Consider the following 18849-nt stretch of genomic DNA (forward strand, 5'->3'; position numbering starts at 1 on the left):
TTATTAAAGAACCTTAGTTCTCCATATGTTTGTCTGCCAGCAAGTATTCCCTACCAGTGTCAGTTTTATCAGGAAGAGACCTATGTTTGATTCTTTATTTTGGAATAAAAACACATTCCAGTGTCGGTGTGAATGCTTCTGGGCACCAAGTGGAAACGAGAGAAACGCTTAACGGAGTCTGCTGTTAACTTATCGTGGGTTTGGATAAAAACAGCTGTGTATGAGATTAAATAAATGCAGTGGTTTAAATTTTCAGGAGGTTTGCTGTGCCTCAGTTGCTAAAGGTCAGCAGTGAAACTGAGTTCAGGTTAACCATATTAAACTGTAGCCAAGAGCCTGGGTGGCTGTGAAAGCAAAGGAATAATGCCTGCAATATTCAGTTGAAATAATTCAGAATATGCATGTGTAAATATACCAGTATTTAGCAACAAAAGTACTTTTGAGCTGTGGCACTATTTGGTTGATGACCACAAAGGGCTCTTCTCCTCTATGTCTGTTTTAACAACCTTTATGACTGTCACTCATGGCTATGTTGTAGCGTTTAGGTTCTCCTGTCAAACTAAAACAAGTTCAAGAGCACCGTTTTAACATGTAGTGACAGGAGACCCGCTTCTTTTCAAAGATTCGGCACTTTGGGATTCATAAGAGCCAGCTCTCATAAGGCCGCCAACTTTTAGCCTAATTTAGCAAATATGACAGTTTTGTGTTGGTGAGTTTTTTCTTTTCTTATTTTGTGGTTTTATAAAAACCTTATTTTTATGCATTTACCACTAGTAGGGTGAACATGAATGGAGTAAAACCCCTGGTTTGACATTTTTTTCCTCCACTATGGAAAGTGGCTAAAGGTCACTGGCTACCATTTTAGCTAGCTTTTCATCCTTCTTACTGTTTGGCTGGCATCATTTTTACTTTGAGTAGCAGAAGGTCGTGGTTGACCTGCAGTTATCAGCAGGACAGGTGATGCTGCAGCACTTGACCCAAAACTGGACTCTGTTCCAGATTAAGCGGGTAAGTGGTTGGCATCTACAAGGATGTCTTTGAAGATCTGTTGTTGACCCTGGTCTGGCAGATATTTTCATTTTCCATTCTGCACTCAGCTTTGCAGGCTCTAATGTCATTGATATCATGCAGCTAGTTGCTCATACTGCTTCAGTTTTCTCTCATTTCTTCACTTTTTCCGGACAAGGTTGCGTCCTAACCGAACGTTAACAGTGAGTGTTTCTGAGCGTCTGCCCCTCCCTCCTTGTTTAGCATAATTGTATGATCCTAATCTGTCTTGGCACTTAACTGGCTACCGTATTTTCGCAACTATAAGGCGCACATAAAAGCCTTAGATTTTCTTTAAAAAGTGCGGCGCGCCCTATAGTGCAGTGCGCCCTGTGTGTTGTAAGGAGGACGTAGTAGAGAACACCATGAGAACGCTAAAGGGTGAAGTGTGGGCGTTGATCGTATATACCGGGACAATCGCACATACCTGTATAAAAGGACAGGTATGTGCATTATGCGGAACATTGTTGTTTTAACAACCCTGAAAATGGCAAAGAGACACGCTTATGAAGCACAGTTTAAACTGAAGGCCATCAGCTACGCGGAGGAACATGGAAATCGAGCAGCCGCAAGAGAATTTAAGATTAATGAATCGATGGTTCGCAAGTGGAGGAAGCTGGAAAACAAGCTCCGGCAGGTTAAGAAGACGCAGCTGAGTTCCCGCGGACATAAGGCAAGGTGGCCTGAGTTGGAGGAAAGACTCGAGCAGTGGATCATCGAGCAAAGAACGAGTGGGAGAAGCGTTTCGACGGTCACCATTCAACTAAAAGCGGTTTCGCTAGCAGAAGAAATGAAAATTGAACATTTCCAAGGAGGTCCGTCTTGGTGCTTTCATTTCATGAAACGGTGCCATTTTTCCATCCGGACCAGGACTACGGTAGCGCAGCAACTTCCAGCGGATTATAATGAAAAGCTGGCCATCTTCCGCTCCTACTGCAGCAAACACATCGCCGACAAACACATCCAGCCCAGCCACATCACTAACATGGACGAGGTGCCGCTCACTTTCGACATCTGAAAACTGAAAAGAAGCACACCAATGACTGTTTGATCAATGTCAATTTATAAAAATATATTCATTCATATATTTATATATCTCAGAAAAACAAAACTAGTGTGACAGAGTTCCCTGTTCTCAGTGTTTTTCCAAAACCTCCCAGCTGTTTGACAAGTTGAGAGGTTTTCTGGTAGTTGAATCCTGTCAGTACTTTATTTATACAGGAAAAGTGTATGTGTAGTGTTAATTTTCTGATACATATTTATCCTTGTTAATTGATTAATCCGCTACACTTGATCAAGTTTATAAAATAATACAGCGCCAGACGAATTTAACCCAGATAGCAAGGAAACATTGAAACAATGTTGAGTCAATATCAGGCTGTGTCATTGAACCAACGTTGAAGTGTGACGTTGACCTAACATCACTCTTGCACCCTTTTTTAATGTTGAAACAACGTCAGGTTTTGATGTTGAATCAATGTTGAAACCTGACGTTGATTCAACGTTATATTTTCTAATACTACTGACATTGAAACAATGTCAGATTCTGATATTGAAACACTGTTGAGCTATGGTGTTGATTTTCCGCCTCTTTCGCACAGTTGCTTTTTATTAAAACAGTTAAATCATGACTGGAAATCTACCTTTCTTTATAGGTATTTTAACCAATACTAAACTACTGCATGTTTCCATCAATACTTCAACCACCTAAACACATAATTGTACTTATTCCTTAAATTGGACACCCTTTATAAAAAAACCCCCAAATGTCTCACAATGTATCATGTCAATATTAATATCCTAAAATAAGAAAGCATTGCATGTGATGTAACAGAGAAAAAAAATAAACAAAAAAAGGTCAATAGGCATGTTTCGTTTGCTAAATACTTTATTAAAAGACAGTTTCCGATTTACGTTTATATGATTCACAGAAGTTTGTAATTTTTTGCATGATGTGCGTCCTGCACCACCCAAACGATCTGGGGCGTATCGGAGCCATTTCTGCACTGCTTGTGCAAAGACAAACTCGGACATAGAGTTTGCCCCTAACTGCTGCGTCAGGCTCCAATCAAGGCAAAGCGTCTCACCTATAGACACATTTTAAGAGATGGAATTAGCGTGTCTCATGTCTTAAATGTGTATGCAAGTGCTTGTGTGTTTAATCAACAGGCTGTTGTTATGTATTTAAATCACATCTGACAGCTATTACAATTTATAGTTACAAAGTGTACATAACCTTTATATACTTACCATTGCCTTATTTGCCTCTTGTGATTGAAGAGCTGGCTCTGCATTGTTTAGCTCCTCAATGTTGTGCAAGGGCAAATCCAGAGCCAGTACCCCAGCATCTACCGATTCATTGCAGCCGGTATTGCGGATGGCTCTGACCTCCTCACGGAGTTCGTTAACAGCTCTCGTCAGGTCTGACAGAAAAAGATGCTTTTTTTTTTAAGTATTTAAGAATACAGACAACTTGTCAAACGTTTCCTTGTGTCACACACAGATATGTACAAAGACACTAGACAGTATTTTATTACCTGGTATTTTCACTCGAGGGGCCTGGGGAAACCATTTTTTTTGTGGGCTGCTCATCCTCTGAGTCACTATATGTGTACAGGGGATTTGGTCTAAAGAAAAAAAGTTGAAAACAGTCATAAGTAATTACAAATGTGCTTTTGGAATATTTTTTCCTAAAGTTACAGTTTGATTTATAACAACACACACAGGAAACGGAGATGTGCAAGAAGGTACAGTATACAAGGAATTTTTGAAGTGCACAAGTGTACACGGCTTTGCATTTATAAAAAGTTTACAAGCTTCCACGTTTTGGACTATATTATGTGGTGATATTGCAGTATGCAAGCACCACAGATATGTATAAAAGACAAGATCATAAATTCTTAGCAATCAAAGATATGTTTGTGAAATAAAAAAAGTTTTACTTGTGCTTTCTTTTATGACTGGTCTGAGTTTCAGCTTCGGACTGAAGGTCAGACGTATCACAGTGTTCACTTAGATATTTCTGAAGACTGCGTTCTGCTTCGTGAAATGTGTCTGGAAGTACAAACACAATGTATGGCCAGACATAAATTAGGACACGAAAAACTTGTTATTGTTACATTTATACAACACCAATCCAGATGATACCCACCATGGCTTATTAGAAGTCGGACTGGTGCATAGGTGAGCCATGTTGCACCAGGATGAACTCTCCTCTTTACTGCGTCGTGGATCCTGAATGTGTCTCACGGAGGATATGGAGGCCATGACAATTTCTCCCCATTTATCCATGATCTAGGGACTATTTCTGTACCACCAGTGCTGAACTGCACAATGCACCAGTCTTTCATTTTTATCTTTTTTTTAATTTGGAGTCCTTTTTTGCCCTGTCTAGGATAAACAGGAAACAGATAATTACAATATATTTCATAGTCACTACAAAACTTGATCTATTGATTGAACTAAATAATAAATAATAGCTTAAAATGTATATAGGCAACAATTACAAGCAAACCCGTATATGTAAGCATTTAAACACTGAAGATAATAAAATTAACAGTATTTTGTCTAAGTCTGCCATTGTAGGAATTCATGGCACCGAGACAAAAACATGGCGCACAGTGTGGCGTCAAAATAGGCGCACACCTTTGACGCTGCGTTTTCTCCGTCTTCCTCGTCCACACGTAAATGCTAAACGCAGTTTACGTGTGGACAAAAGGTGCAAACGCAAGTTAGGTGAGCGTGCAGCGTAAAGTTTGAATTGAGTGCGAATCGAAGCGGGTGCTCTCCAATCATTAAAAGTAACAAAGTCATTGAACACATTTATACAGTTACCTTTACGTTTATCAATCATATATCACAGATTTACAATTTTTTGTAGTACTATGCTAAAAAGCAACTACAGAGCGAAAGTCTGGGTCAAGCGCCGAGGCGACGGCAAGAACAAAGGAACCCTCGAAGCGTTAAAGCTAGCTTTGTAAGGGAATATAACGGAAAAGTATGAAACGAAAATGTTTTCTTTGTTGATAGACTTTGTTTGCAGTGCAATTTATTTGTTGCCGGATTGTAAGATGAAAGTAGACACAATTTCGGGCTCCCACATTTTATCCGAAACTTTACATTAACAAGTTTTTTTTTATTTTTTTACTGTTATTCAAATGCAACCGTGGAAATAACGAATAGAACAAAAGTCATTCATTCTTACCTTATACTAATCGTGGCGCAGGCCAGTGCAGTGCATGAACTGATGCCTTCTCCGGTCAATTCCGCTGAGAGTAAATCTAATGTCCCGCTCTACTGTACAAGACAATGGTTACCTGGAGGGATGTACCACTGAGAGGGGTGCTGCGGAATAGTCCAAGTGGTAGCAGCTTTAATTTCCCGCTCAACCATAAATCGATGGTTTTTCAACGTGATTGTTGTCACCTTGTCAACTATAAATAGATCAACAATCAACGATGACAGAACAACAGTGAATCAATGTTATTTCAATGTCAGTGTAAGGTTTCATCAGTATTTCAATGTTGTTTCAACATTGGTTTTGTGTTGACATTTCAATCCTGACGATTCTGATGGTTCAGATGGAAATTCAACATCTGTTCAATGTCTCCTTGCTATCTGGGAAGTTTATTGGCTTTGAGGTCATTGAGTACAACATTTAGCAAATGTAACATTGCAACTTTTAAAAAAAAATGTATATCTGACAGACAGTATGATGTATGCACAGGTCCTGGCCTGTATTTTAGGTTAAGAACAGTCTTAACATTAACCAGCCACAAGGGAAAATCTTATGAAATACTGAACTGTATATCTGACTATAAACATTTATATGCTAACATCCATATTACACTCCATTTAAACCCAACTGAATATACATACATAGCATAAATACACGTGGATGAAATACGTTCTTGACAGCTTACAGGTCACTTGCCAGATTTCTTCTTTGCCTCATGTTCAATGAAACTCTCTTTAATGCAGTTAAGTGTTAGCTGTGCTTTAGGACATAAACCTAGTCTAACAATAAGCTGAAGAGCTTTGATGTCTCTAAGAGCTTCAAAGATGAGAGGTTTTTCCTCTTAATCATTAATCATACCCTTGAAGCGGGAAAGTTTTTGAACTGAAATACAAAAAGACTATTTTTAATAAGGATGATAATGTGGATTCATCTAGGCCAAGCCCCCACTGGGATTTCCAAAAAATAAAGACTGTACAAGTGGACGCTGGAGTCCAGCATGAGCAGAGGGGTTCCTCTATAAAAACTCAGCTGGGTAATTGAAACCCAATCACTATAAACAAACTGGTGGGATATTAAAAAGTCATGTAAACAGTGTAACTGTGACAAACAAGCTTCATCTTATATCATCATAAACTATCTGGTCACTTTTGCAAAATCCTTTCTATCTAAATAAAAGTACTTACTCATGACATACTACGTACATCCAAGACTAACTGTGACATCCAATCTCCTTTGCTTTTGTTTAGCCTTAAATCACTGTTAACTAAATAGTTTGAATGGATGGCAGATGTTTGCGATGGCGGACATTTAAAACTATGTAAACCAAGTAATAAAGTGGGAATTCAATAAGTGCTACGAGGTCGTCCTCTCTTTGCGTTCCTTCTTGCAGTTTTATACAGCTCAGCGAGAGCATTCCAGTTTCCAAAAGTTTGCTTGCTTTTTGAATAAATGTAAAACAAACCCAAAGACATAAAAGAAGATCTAACCCAAAACAGCACTTCTCAAAACCCTGAGGGGGATCTTTTATCTCTCTCCTTTTTTTACCGGCATTATTAGCATAAGGTCATTATATTCCCAACATTGTCAGGAAGAGAATCCGCGCTCCTCCAGGAGTAAGTTTAATATTTCTTAATTTGGCCGATTCTTTTGGAATCATCCAGAACTGTAATCTGATTAAAACTCTCGTTTGCGTTTGAAGTCTGTGAAAATGAGGAATCAATTACAGAGCACACACCCATTTATTCCTCTGTTCCTGGAGAAGCACAGCCATTTGCCTCATTTTAACTGTGTCAGTGCTCTGTGATTAATTAGCCACAGTGCAGGCACACACATCTCAAAAAGCCTCCAAACACCCTCCAGCTTGTTAGCACAACCTGCCAACTGCAGTTAATGTTCCCACCTGTTCATGTGAGGACCAAAACACTCCCCCCCTCTTTCATCTGTGTGATGTTCATCATGCTGAGTTGACTGCAGCACAGAGAGGGCAATCATTTCCTAGTCCCGTGGAATCACTTAATAATAAGCTATTTTGGCTACTTGGCCCCCGAAACAATGGCTTTTATTACAGTATCAATATGTTCTGTGAAATAGAAAAATTCTTTACTCTAATGTGTTCCAGAGAGTTATTGAAATTAATAGGAGTTTTTATTCCACCTGCTTAAACTCACAGCTTACAATGACTGCTCTTTTCCCTTTTTTGGCAGTGCCTTCCAATCTTACTGGCTCCAGGCTGGATTCACCACTGGATCACTGAGGCTCATAATGTATTGGTTTGGCAAAACTGTAGATGACTTGCATGTTCAGAAATGTATAACAGAGTTTTAGCAAATAAGAGGACATACTATGGCCGTCTATAGTTGGTTATTGTATCTTTAATAGCTTAGCTAATGGAGCTCTAATTCGGAATGTTATCCAGAGCAGCCATGTTACTTGAGTGTTTTACTCTTTATATCCAAGTTGCTAAAAATTACTTTACAACAGGCATCTGCTTAAACTCTATTCATTTCAAGCGTGTCACATCTGGAGAAAAACTAAATGTGGTATAATCAGTGTTGGGGCAAGTTACCTTGAAAAAGTAATTAATTATAGTTATTAGTTACTACTTCAAAAACGTAACTGAGTTACAAGATTCTAAAACAAATTAATTACTTGAAAAGTAACTATTGGTTTACTTTAAAAAAAAAAAAGTCTAACCCCCTGGGGTCCAGGGTATAATTGGCCATTTTTAACTACTTTTGATGCTAAACCAACTCAGAGCGCACCTATAGCTCACCAAGATGTGCTGGGAACCCTTACGCTGTAGGCTTGTGCAGGGGCCTGGGTTCAGTTTTGCCCCAGACAATTTCCTGAGTGTCATTTCCCCCGACACTCTTTCCTCTGGTTTCCTGTCCACTCTCTGCACTGTACCATCAATAAAGGCAAAGTGACAATATAAATCTGAAAAAGAAAAAAAGCAGCTCCAGACATTTTGTCACTTTACAGTTTTTCTCAAATGCTAAAACACATTTCACAAACGTTACCACCAGGTCCCCCAATGTCCAAACACAACACCCTTCTCTAAAGCTACATAAACACAACCACACCTTCCCACTGCAAAACTCAAACTCCCACACCAAGAGAGCAGCTCGAAGCTGTCAAAACTGTAAACACTATACACAGCATTACACACTACAGCAAAACAATTGAAAACACAATGCTCAATTTGTGAGAAGGTTCTTTGTTTCATAACTGCCAATGCATATTTTAGAAGCTATACAGTAACGGATCGTCGTAGATCTCTGCAGAGGATTAGGCATTTAGATTTGTGAGTTTCATATGAGTAGTATAAATCTATAGAAAATCCTGCATGTACGTACACTACTGTAACACAACTCAATGCAAAAACAGAATCTATTGCACACAACAGTAATCTTGAAAACATGAACAGGGTGTGAAGTTTTTTTATTTACGTTATTCACACCACACACACACCACAATCACTGTGCGGCATCATGTCGCTGAGCTGTTGCTCGCATCTCGTCCGTAATGATGGTGCGAGGTTGTCTTGCTCTCCCTCCTGGACCTTCTCCTCTCCCATGTTGGCCTTCTCCTCTTCCTCGTTGGTCGCTCCTCTTCCTCCTCTCATTTGAACTCCTCTTCCTCATTGGCCTGCTCCTCTTCTTCCAGGGCCAGCTCTTCTCCCTCCTCTGCATCAAATTCCTCTTCCCCTGACTCTGCCTTCATCCATTGTATTTGTTTGGAACCTTCAGCATACTGTGCACTCTGAACTTGCTTTTACATGTGGGTACAGCATTAGCAACAAGTGTCTTCAATTTTGAGTCATTGTGTGTAGTGAATGACGCCAGGTGTGTTCCCTGTGTTCAAAGATTGGTGACTGTGGCAAGCATTTTGCATCACATGGGCTTTCATTTGAGGATATGAGCAGAGTTGTTTTGCAACATGTGTTTTAGCAAGGAAAAATGTGTTTAGATTTATGAGTACAGAGGGTTGTGTTTTGTGAATTGTGTCTTCATGTGACATGTGTTTATGGTACTGGAATATGGTGGCTACATTTAGTAAATGTGTTTAGACTACTGGTCATTTGGGTTAGAGGATTGGCTTTTGTGTTTTAACATTTGAGAAAAACTGTAATAAGACAGCAGAGTGAACGCCTGCCACAGACTCTAGAGAAGCCACTTCCACTGAGAGATTACTGAGTTCCTAAGTATGTAAATAAGAGGGATGGATGCATTAACACCTTCTCAATCTCTGTTTGAAAATGAGCTTAGAACATCCTGCGGTGGTTTAAACAATGCGATCAGTGTAAAACGTTTCTTGGCTACTTTCAGGTCTCAGATAACTTGAATTTATCCGACTGTCCAGGCAGTCTGTCTGTTTTTGCTAACACTTCGTCAAATCTCTGCAATTACCTGGTGAATATACTATTTTTAGAAAATAGAAACTAATATATTTTTCTCTCACATCTTGACCTGAACTAAAATGTCATCCTGATGATATTCTGTTTTTCTGACGCTCACGCTCACCGACTGCTTTCTTACTTTGGGCTGATTGGTGTCATTGGTAACTCCTCACTGACCTCTTGAGAAAGGCCTGTGCATATTATTCTTCTGATAAGACCCAAGGTTGCTTGCTTGTTGTTTTTCCTTTACATGATCGCAGGCTCAAGGGCTTGGGAGCAAGACATCCATCTGAAGTTGTTAATGGCACCTTACATAGAAGCTGTGCAGACACCTGTGCGTGTAGATGGGTGAATTATGCACTGCAAAGTGTTTTAAAGTGTGAGTTTATGTCAAAGGAAAACAAAACAAAATATTTGAAATGCCTCATCCTTCTCTGGACCCCCCTATTGGAAGGAAATGAAGAATTTCCTGCAGGGTCAATTCTGGTCCTTGTCAACTATTTTGGGTATCTCTGCTCTTTCCTGTTTCTGTTTTCAGAGTTTTGTTGGTGCAACATAAAAACCTGCAATACAGCAGCAGGTGCCATCAAAGGTTCAAAGGGACTGACCTATAATTTACTGGGGGCCTTTTTCTCGGATCAACCGTTAAGACGACCCCCCCCAACATACACACACACCTCTGACCACCCTCCACATGCACTCATACACACATAAAAAATAATGAACACAATGAAAGGACTTTAATCCTTGAACTTGACAATAGGATTACAGTGTTGAAGAGCATTGCCATCACTATTGTACTTCCTGCCCCCTCCGTGTCATCTGAACTGTTTCAAATCCTTTCAAAAGGCAACGCTCTGCGGTGGCACGAGCCCTCCTGCTGCTGTCATCCTCTGAACTGTACCCTGATGTCTAACTCAAGCAGACAGCTTTACTTGGGCAAAAATTAATGTCTGCACTACTGGAACTTATAAACGATGCGTTTTAGGACCCTTTCTTCTCCTAATTGGTAATTGTGAGAAAAGGAGAGGATGACTCATATCAGAATTATTCACATGCAGCGGCTTGGTTACTGTGCTGTGACACTAGACAGCCTGCAGCACGGAAGAGGAAGCTGCTTAGATTGGTGGGTTACCACAACACCTGTCTATTAAATCTGAGTTTTAACATCAGCTTGAAAATAAATATGATGACCGTCCGCATGTTTTTTATTATCAACAAGTCACACAAAAACAAGCAATAAATGCCTCCAAACTATTGCCTGCTTATTCAAACTTGACTTTTCTGAAAAGTGAGCATGGATGAACTCCAGAGTGGCACTGGGTTGCTTCTTTGTTACCAGAAATACGGACAGCTTCATACATTCTTCATACACTCATTAATACACATTTTTAATGTGCTACACTTTAATAAGTACAACTTTATACCTTCTCAAATTCACATCAAGGATGTGCAGCCAGGAAATCTGCAACGACTATGATACTCAGTGTTGGGGAGTAACGGAATACATGTACCGCCGTTACGTATTTAAAATACAAAATATGAGTAACTGTATTCCGTTACAGGTACCGTTTAAAAAGGTGGTATTTAGAATACAGTTTCTTTGTTGGGTCAGGACTGTTTGGGTTTTGTTTGACAGCTACGTTCTGTAGTTCCAGGCGGCAGCGTTGCGGTTGCCATGGTTACAGGGTGAACGCTCTCGCTCGGCGTGTTTCCTGGGTGAGAGAGTGCCTTTTTGTTGTTGTTGTTGTGCTAAGCTAATAGGCAGAATGCTACAGGTATAGCTCTAAAGAATGTAGCATCATGGGCAGTGTAGTCCGTGCTGCAGGGAGAATGGACTGCCATACTCGTTATGTGTTTGTGAGCACGAGGTGGGAGAAAAAGGAGAGTCGAAAAGTATCAGAGTTATCATCAAGCAGAAATGGGAGCTGGAAGCATGTAAATATAATAATAACCACTGCAGCCAACAAGAGTACATGACGAGCCAAGTTGTAAGTAAGCTATTAAAACTCGACTGTACGCTTTGTTCGCGCTTTCCTCCGAAGCTTACTTAAGTTCTAAAATTCCCTTGGAGCAGCCTTTCAACACCTCTCTCTGTCTCTCGCAAGCAGAGTTGACCCACACAACAAAGTAAAGCTATTTTTCGGCTACGAGCCCGACACGGAACCCGTATTAGTCAGAGGTCCCTTTACTACGGTTCGGAGCCGTGGACCTTCAGTAATAGTAATAAATCACACAGCAATAGTACATTCATGTAGTTGTAAAATGCATGATAATATGTTAAGTAATCCAAAGTATTCAGAATACGTTACTCTCATTGAGTAACGTAACGGAATACGTTACAGAATACATTTTAGGGCATGTAATCTGTATTCTGTAATGGAATACATTTTAAAAGCAACCTTCCCAACACTGACGATACTGTAACGATGGTTAAGTGTTATTGTACATGTTGGTTATCTTTGCACACTGTTGTTGTTCTTTTAAGATTCATGTTTGGTTGTGCTGCAGGAAGTTGGGAGGGTGGTGTGGAGGAAGGGGAGGGGGGACCTGGGTTCCGTGTTGTGTGGGTGCCAGGCTGAAGAGAGGTGTAGCACGAGGGCGCTCTCCCCTGAGTTAGCAACCCGCTTGTATGTGCCGAATAAACGGACAAACTGAGACCCAACCGTCTGGTTCTTGTGAACGTTACATTGGTGTCAGAAGTGAAGAAAGAAAAAAGAACCCCAGAACGCCCGACACCCTGTTGCTGGCTACGCTTGCCGTTACGGGACGAGGATGTTGCCGGGCAGGATTAAGAAGGAGACGGAGGAGAGGGAGGTTCGTCCGCGCTCGCCCGCCCATGGAGTGAGGGAAATGGCGCTGCGGCTGTCTGCCGAGGCTGGATTTTCTCCAGGTTTGACTAGGCTCGGGAACTGTTCGCACAGCGGCCGCGATTCCGGCGGGAAGGAGTCGACCTCGCTTGGCGCGCCGTCACGTGATGTAAACAAACATGGCGGCGCCCAGCAAGCTGCAGCGCATATAAAAACGCCTAAGTTCAGCGGCAAGACGCCATGGGAAGTGTTTTTCGCACAGTTCGAGCTGTTAGCTGTTGCAGCTGGCTGGTCTGAGGAACATAAAGCTCTCCAGTTGGCTTTGTGCCTGTGTGAGGATGCAGCTGCATGCCTGCTGCTGCTAACCGAGGAGCAGAGGGGAGATTATAATGCTCTGGTCGGAGCACTTCAGAGGCGCTTCGGGCAGTATAACCAACCAGTGCTGCTGAGGTCGGAGTTCCACAACAGACGCAGATTGCCAGGTGAGCCCCTCCGCATGTTGGCCCATGAAGTCGAGTGCCTTTGCCGGAGGGCGTATGACAGCATGCCACCATCAGTGCAGGCGGAGTTAGCTCGGGACCAGTTCCTGCAGGCCCTGAGCCCTAAAGAGCTCCGTATGCAAACTCAGCTTGCTCGGCCGGCCACACTCAGTGCAGCCCTGGAGCTAGCGTTGGAGAGGGAGATGCTTGCGGGATCCTCTGGGGGCGCTGATGACGCACACGTGGTGAGGGCTGTGTCAGCACCTGTGGAACAGACGGAGACGCCAGCGGGCCTGTGCAGTTTGGTGCAGGCGGCTTCGCTGCAGTCGCCTTCCCCTCGGGCTGGCCCACACCGCCGACCGCAGAGCTGCTGGGGATGTGGACAAGTCGGACACCTCATCAGGCAGTGCCCCAAGCTTGCAGCGGTTCAGGGAAACGCCCATGGGCCCGTGTAGGCGGGAGTACACGGGCCTGGGAGAACGACATCCCCACTCCACCGCCACCCCCACCTGGTGCGGCCATCGCTGTGGGCTGGACCCAGGTTGGCGGCTTTTGCCATGTTCCAGTGACGATTGCGGGGGTGTCCTGTGCGGCCCTGCTGGACACGGGGTCCAATGCAACGCTGGTCCGACCCGATGTTGTCCCACCCGGAGCTGCTGTGCAACCGACTAATGTGCAACTTAAGACTGTGACCGGTGATCTGGCCCCAATGAGGGGGAGGGGAGTGTTCCAGTTCAAGGTGGGGGACCTCGGTGTGTCTTATGCTGCCTGGGTGGCTGACGTGCAGGACGCCTGCATCCTTGGGCTGGATTTTTTACGAGCCATTGGTGGTGTACTGGACTTAGGCAAAGGCTTCCTCGCACTCCCTGATGGGAAGAAGGTGCCGCTTATTCCCCCCCCGGTCTGCACAGCATCTGCCGCGGCGTCCACCTCCACCGCAGAGACCCCTGCAGACCCGCCAGCAGAACAGCGAGCGGAGGAGGAGGAGAGGCTCTCAGCAGTGAGGAGTATCTGGTCAAAGAACTGTGAGGGGCTGACTCCACAGCAGCAAGAGAGTCTATGGCAGGTACTAAAAGAGTTTAGTGACATTTTTGCCCTGAAAGAAAGTGATGTTGGCTTGACACACTTGGTAGAGCACGTCATTGAGACCGGGGATGCCCAGCCTATTAAAGTGCGCCCCCGCCGCCTGCCCCTGGCTCATCAGGAGGCTGCAGACAGAGAGTTGTGTGAAATGATGAAGGCGGGCATCATAGAGCCATCTGATAGCCCGTGGGCCTCCGCGGTGGTGATGGTGCCTAAGAAAAAAAGTCCTAGGATGCGTTTCTGTGTGGACTACAGACCACTCAACAAAGTGACGAAGAAGGACTCTTACCCCCTTCCCAGGATTGATGAGTCTCTCGACTTAGTAGCCGGGTCCTCCTGGTTCTCCACCCTGGACCTGCGGAGTGGCTACTGGCAGGTGCCACTGTCCCCGGAATCCAGACCGAAGACAGCCTTCTGCACTAACAGGGGACTATGGCAGTTCAAAGTCCTGAGCTTTGGTCTTTGCAACGCTCCTGCGACCTTCGAGAGGCTTATGGACAGTGTGCTGGCTGGCGTCCCACGGCAACGGTGTCTGGTTTACCTGGATGATCTTCTAGTGCACGGGAGCTCCTTTGATGCTGCCCTGGATGCCCTGAGACAAGTGTTGGAGAGGGTGGCGGCTGCAGGCCTGAAGCTGCATCCCGACAAGTGCCACTTCATGAGGAGGGAGGTGGAGTTTCTGGGCCACAAGCTGGGTCGTGAGGGCATCAGCACTTTGGAGGAAAAAATTCACACCATTACCGAGTGGCCCACACCAGCAGACCAGAAACAGCTCAAAAGCTTCCTAGGACTGGCGTCTTATTACAGGAGGTTTGTGAAGGGCTTTTCCTCCATAGCCGCACCACTCTTCCACCTGCTGCAGAAGGACCGTGACTTCATCTGGACCCAGGACTGTCAGCAGGCGTTCAACACCCTCCGCAAATCGCTGACAGAGTCCCCAGTCCTCGCCCCCCCTGACCCCACCCTGCCTTTTGTCCTGGACACTGACGCAAGTAATGTGGGGCTGGGAGCTGTGTTGTCGCAGGTTGGGCCGGAAGGTGAGAAGGTGGTGGCGTACTTCAGTCGGGTCCTGAACAGGAGTGAGCGGCGCTACTGTGTCACACGACGAGAGCTGCTGGCTGTGGTGGCAGGGGTGAGACACTTTAAGTACTACCTGTGCGGCACAGCATTTGTTATCAGAACTGATCATGCTGCCCTTCAGTGGCTGATGTCTTTCAGGGAGCCAGAGGGGCAGGTGGCTCGCTGGCTGGAGGAGCTCCAAGCCTTCAATTTCACTGTGGAGCACAGAGCAGGGACGCACCATTCTAACGCAGACGCCCTCTCTCGCCGCCCATGTGCTGCAGCTGGCTGCCGTTACTGTGAGAAGCGAGAGGAAACTCACGACAATAGACGGAGCAGCACAGCTCGCCTGCAGGGCTCTTCTGGTGGTGGATGCAGCGGAGTGGAGGGCACGGCAGGAACAAGACACAGACCTGCTGCCGGTCCTGCAGTGGCTGGAGAAGGGGGAGCAACCCCTTTGGGATGAGGTCACTGGGTTTTCCATCTGTACCAGGGGGCTATGGGCCAAGTTTGCAGCTCTCAGGCTGAAGGAGGGGGTGTTGGAGCGTGCCTGGAAGGATCCTGCCACGGGGGAGGAGAGGTGGCAGGTTGTGGTGCCAAGGTCGCTGAGGTCAGCGGTGCTGGAAGCCTGCCATGGGAGCACTGGCTCCGGCCACTTTGGGGTCTCTAAGACTCTCCGCCGCCTCCGCCAGGGCTATTACTGGGGTCAACAGCGGAGGGATGTGGAGGACTTTTGCCGCAGCTGTGATGCATGTTCCTCACACAAAGGGCCACAGGACCAGTCCCGGGCTCAGCTTCAGCAGCAACCAGCAGGGGCTCCAATGGAGCGAGTAGCTGTGGACGTCATGGGCCCATTTCCTCGCACAGACAGAGGAAACCGCTATGTTCTTGTGGCCATGGACTATTTTACCAAGTGGCCGGAAGCATACGCCATCCCAGATCAGGAGGCTGAGACTGTCGCTGATGTATTAGTGGAGGGGATGTTCAGCCGCTTTGGAACAGCAGAGACCCTCCACAGTGACCAGGGGCGTAACTTTGAGTCCAAGGTATTTGCTGCCATGTGTGACCGCCTTGGGATTAAGAAGACCCGCACCACCCCACTTCACCCCCAAAGCGATGGACTGGTGGAAAGGTTTAACAGGACGCTGGCCCAGCAGCTAGCCATCCTTACCTCAGAACACCAACGGGACTGGGACTACCATCTTCCCCTTATCCTCATGGCCTACAGGTCGGCAGTGCAAGACTCCACCCAATGTACGCCTGCCCTGCTCATGTTAGGGAGAGAGCTGAGAACTCCTGCAGAGTTGGCTTTTGGGAAGCCCCCGGACGCGCCAGAAGCACCACCAGGCCGGGACTACGCAAGGAAGCTGCAGGACCGGCTGGATTCTGCACATTCCTACGCCCGGGAGCAGCTGGCGAAGGCAGGCCTGCGCCAAAAGAGGAATTATGACATCACCACTAAGGGGAGGCACTTCCGTGCTGGGGAGCTGGTGTGGGTCTACAGCCCAAAGAGAAAGAAGGGACGGTGTCCTAAACTGGATAGCAGCTGGGTGGGGCCTTGCAGCGTCCTAGAGCGAGTGGGGGAGGTTGTTTACAGGGTGCAGTTGCCTCCTAGGGGGAGGATAGTAGCGCTGCACAGAGACCGGATGGCCCCCTACAGAGGGCAGTCCCTCCCCTCCTTTCCAGAGGGACGTGTACAGAGCGTCCATGACCCTGCTCAGAGGGGCCCCCGACCGGGGCTGCGTTCCCCTCCCTCGGACTCTTCACCCCAAAGCCCCGACGCTCCGCGCCCACCTCAGGGGCTCAGGAGGTCAAGGAGGGAACGTAGGCTACCACCCCGCCTCAGAGACTGTGTCGTTCCCTCGGGGACGAGGAACTTATTGCTGGGGGGGCAGTGTAACGATGGTTAAGTGTTATTGTACATGTTGGTTATCTTTGCACACTGTTGTTGTTCTTTTAAGATTCATGTTTGGTTGTGCTGCAGGAAGTTGGGAGGGTGGTGTGGAGGAAGGGGAGGGGGGACCTGGGTTCCGTGTTGTGTGGGTGCCAGGCTGAAGAGAGGTGTAGCACGAGGGCGCTCTCCCCTGAGTTAGCAACCCGCTTGTATGTGCCGAATAAACGGACAAACTGAGACCCAACCGTCTGGTTCTTGTGAACGTTACAATACTATCATGTCAATATGAACCAAAATCTGTGAGGACCTTATTAAAAATCTCTGCACCAGTTCTGAACCCGGTACTAGTGAGGTCTGGCTGATGATGTGGTCAGTGAGTGTACATGTGAAGCTCTGCCTGTCTGTCAAATGTGGACAGTTTTGAATTCTTTTCAGTGCTCTTGGAAGGAGACTGTCCTCTAGAAAAAAGTTAAATGTTGTAAAGTTAAAGACAGACTTTTTTTTACTCATTTCAATCTGAAAATGCAGAAAAAACAGACGCTAACATCCTGTTGATTATCAAGTTCATTTTACTCATTTCATTTTTTAACTTGTTTAAACTCAACCCAGTGACTTTTTCAGTGGTATACAGCATCCAGCAGAACATATTTTACATCATGTGCTTTCTCACTGTTGGAAATGACCTGGTTTAGGTAAGAAGGCAGCGTAAAAACAGTATGGAGCTGTGAATTCACAAGACTATACCTGTGCATTTCTCACATTGTTGCAAACTGTTGCAATCGGACATCACGCCGGTAGTGATGGGATTTCCGGCTCTTTTTAGAGATCCGGCTCTTTCGGTTCGGCTCACTAAAAAGAGCCGGCTCTTTCGGCTCCGAACCGGCTCTTCAGGTTGTTTTGTTGCTTTAATTAATTTATTATTAACAATAATATAAAATTATGCACAAAAGGAATTACTAACGTAAAAACAAGTGGTTTTATTTATATATGTTTATATATAAATATATGCGGTGGCCCCTAGAGACAAAACACGTACAAACTCCAAAACACATTTCTAGCATGAACTGAACTTCCAAAGCAGAGCTACTAGATCACTTAAATTACACAATTGAAAGCATGTGTGTATTGTTTGTATATTTATACACAGGCACTCATATATATATTCAAATAATTTAAAAAAAAGTTCATTTACCTGTTATTACCACACACCAAATCCGGTCGTTGGTACTTGCTGGCTTGTGTAGCCACAAGATAACAAAGGCTCAACACTGCGCCCAGCATCCTGGAGCACTTCTGTTGTCTTTTGTACGTGTTTTGAGTTTTTATGTGCTTCTGAGTTTTTATATGCTTCTGAGTTTTTACGTGCTTCGGAGTTTGTACGTGTTTTTGGAGTTTTTACGTGTTTTGGAGTTTGTACGTGTTTTTACGTGTTTTGGAGTTTGTACATGCTTCAGAGTTCGTACGTGATTTGAAGTTTGTATGTGCTTTGTCTCTAGGGGCCACCGTAAATATACTTTTATTTATTCACTCCACATAAAATGTAATAAATAAATCATATAATACAAAAATCAACTATTCACATTTCAAGTTTTAACTATTTAAATTTTCAGCTTTTTCCTTTCACAAATTTAAAGTGAAAAGAACACAAAACACTGCAAACCACAACACAATTAAATATAAATTATAATATGAAAACTAAAAGAACATGCATATTCTCTGTCATATGGACCTGCATGAATAAACTTTCTCAATCCTTTATCATCTGCAACCGAAAATAGTTGTGGATGATTACTATACCTTTCTAATGTTGTTGTCCCTGCCTCTCTTTCGCTCTCTCTGGC

At 44.6% G+C, this 18849-nt stretch overlaps 1 protein-coding gene and 1 long non-coding RNA gene across 2 annotated transcripts in view; one reads left to right on the top strand and one right to left on the bottom strand.

Annotated features, from left to right (window-relative positions):
- Positions 1-2923: 2923 nt before the first annotated feature.
- Positions 2924-5372, bottom strand: LOC308408574. Its single transcript, XR_013973810.1, has 6 exons — positions 5252-5372; positions 4199-4437; positions 3990-4101; positions 3585-3674; positions 3298-3470; positions 2924-3134 (listed from the first exon to the last, which is right to left on the bottom strand). It is a non-coding gene; the product is annotated as an uncharacterized lncRNA (long non-coding RNA).
- Positions 5373-12458: 7086 nt separating this feature from the next.
- LOC308408348 (uncharacterized protein) overlaps positions 12459-18849 on the top strand; it is a gene marked incomplete at its 5' end in the record, with an annotated part of 32299 nt that continues 25908 nt past the window's right edge. Inside the window, 5 exons of the mRNA XM_080900545.1 lie at positions 12459-12500; positions 12864-12975; positions 13248-13852; positions 14918-15187; positions 16801-16938. Of these exons, the coding sequence (XP_080756671.1) occupies positions 12459-12500; positions 12864-12975; positions 13248-13852; positions 14918-15187; positions 16801-16938 (1167 nt within the window). The remainder of the gene's footprint in view (positions 12501-12863; positions 12976-13247; positions 13853-14917; positions 15188-16800; positions 16939-18849) is intronic.

The sequence above is a fragment of the Rhamphochromis sp. 'chilingali' genome (genome assembly GCF_963969265.1).
Source record: "Rhamphochromis sp. 'chilingali' genome assembly, chromosome: 13".
Classification (NCBI taxonomy): Eukaryota; Metazoa; Chordata; class Actinopteri; order Cichliformes; family Cichlidae; genus Rhamphochromis; species Rhamphochromis sp. 'chilingali'.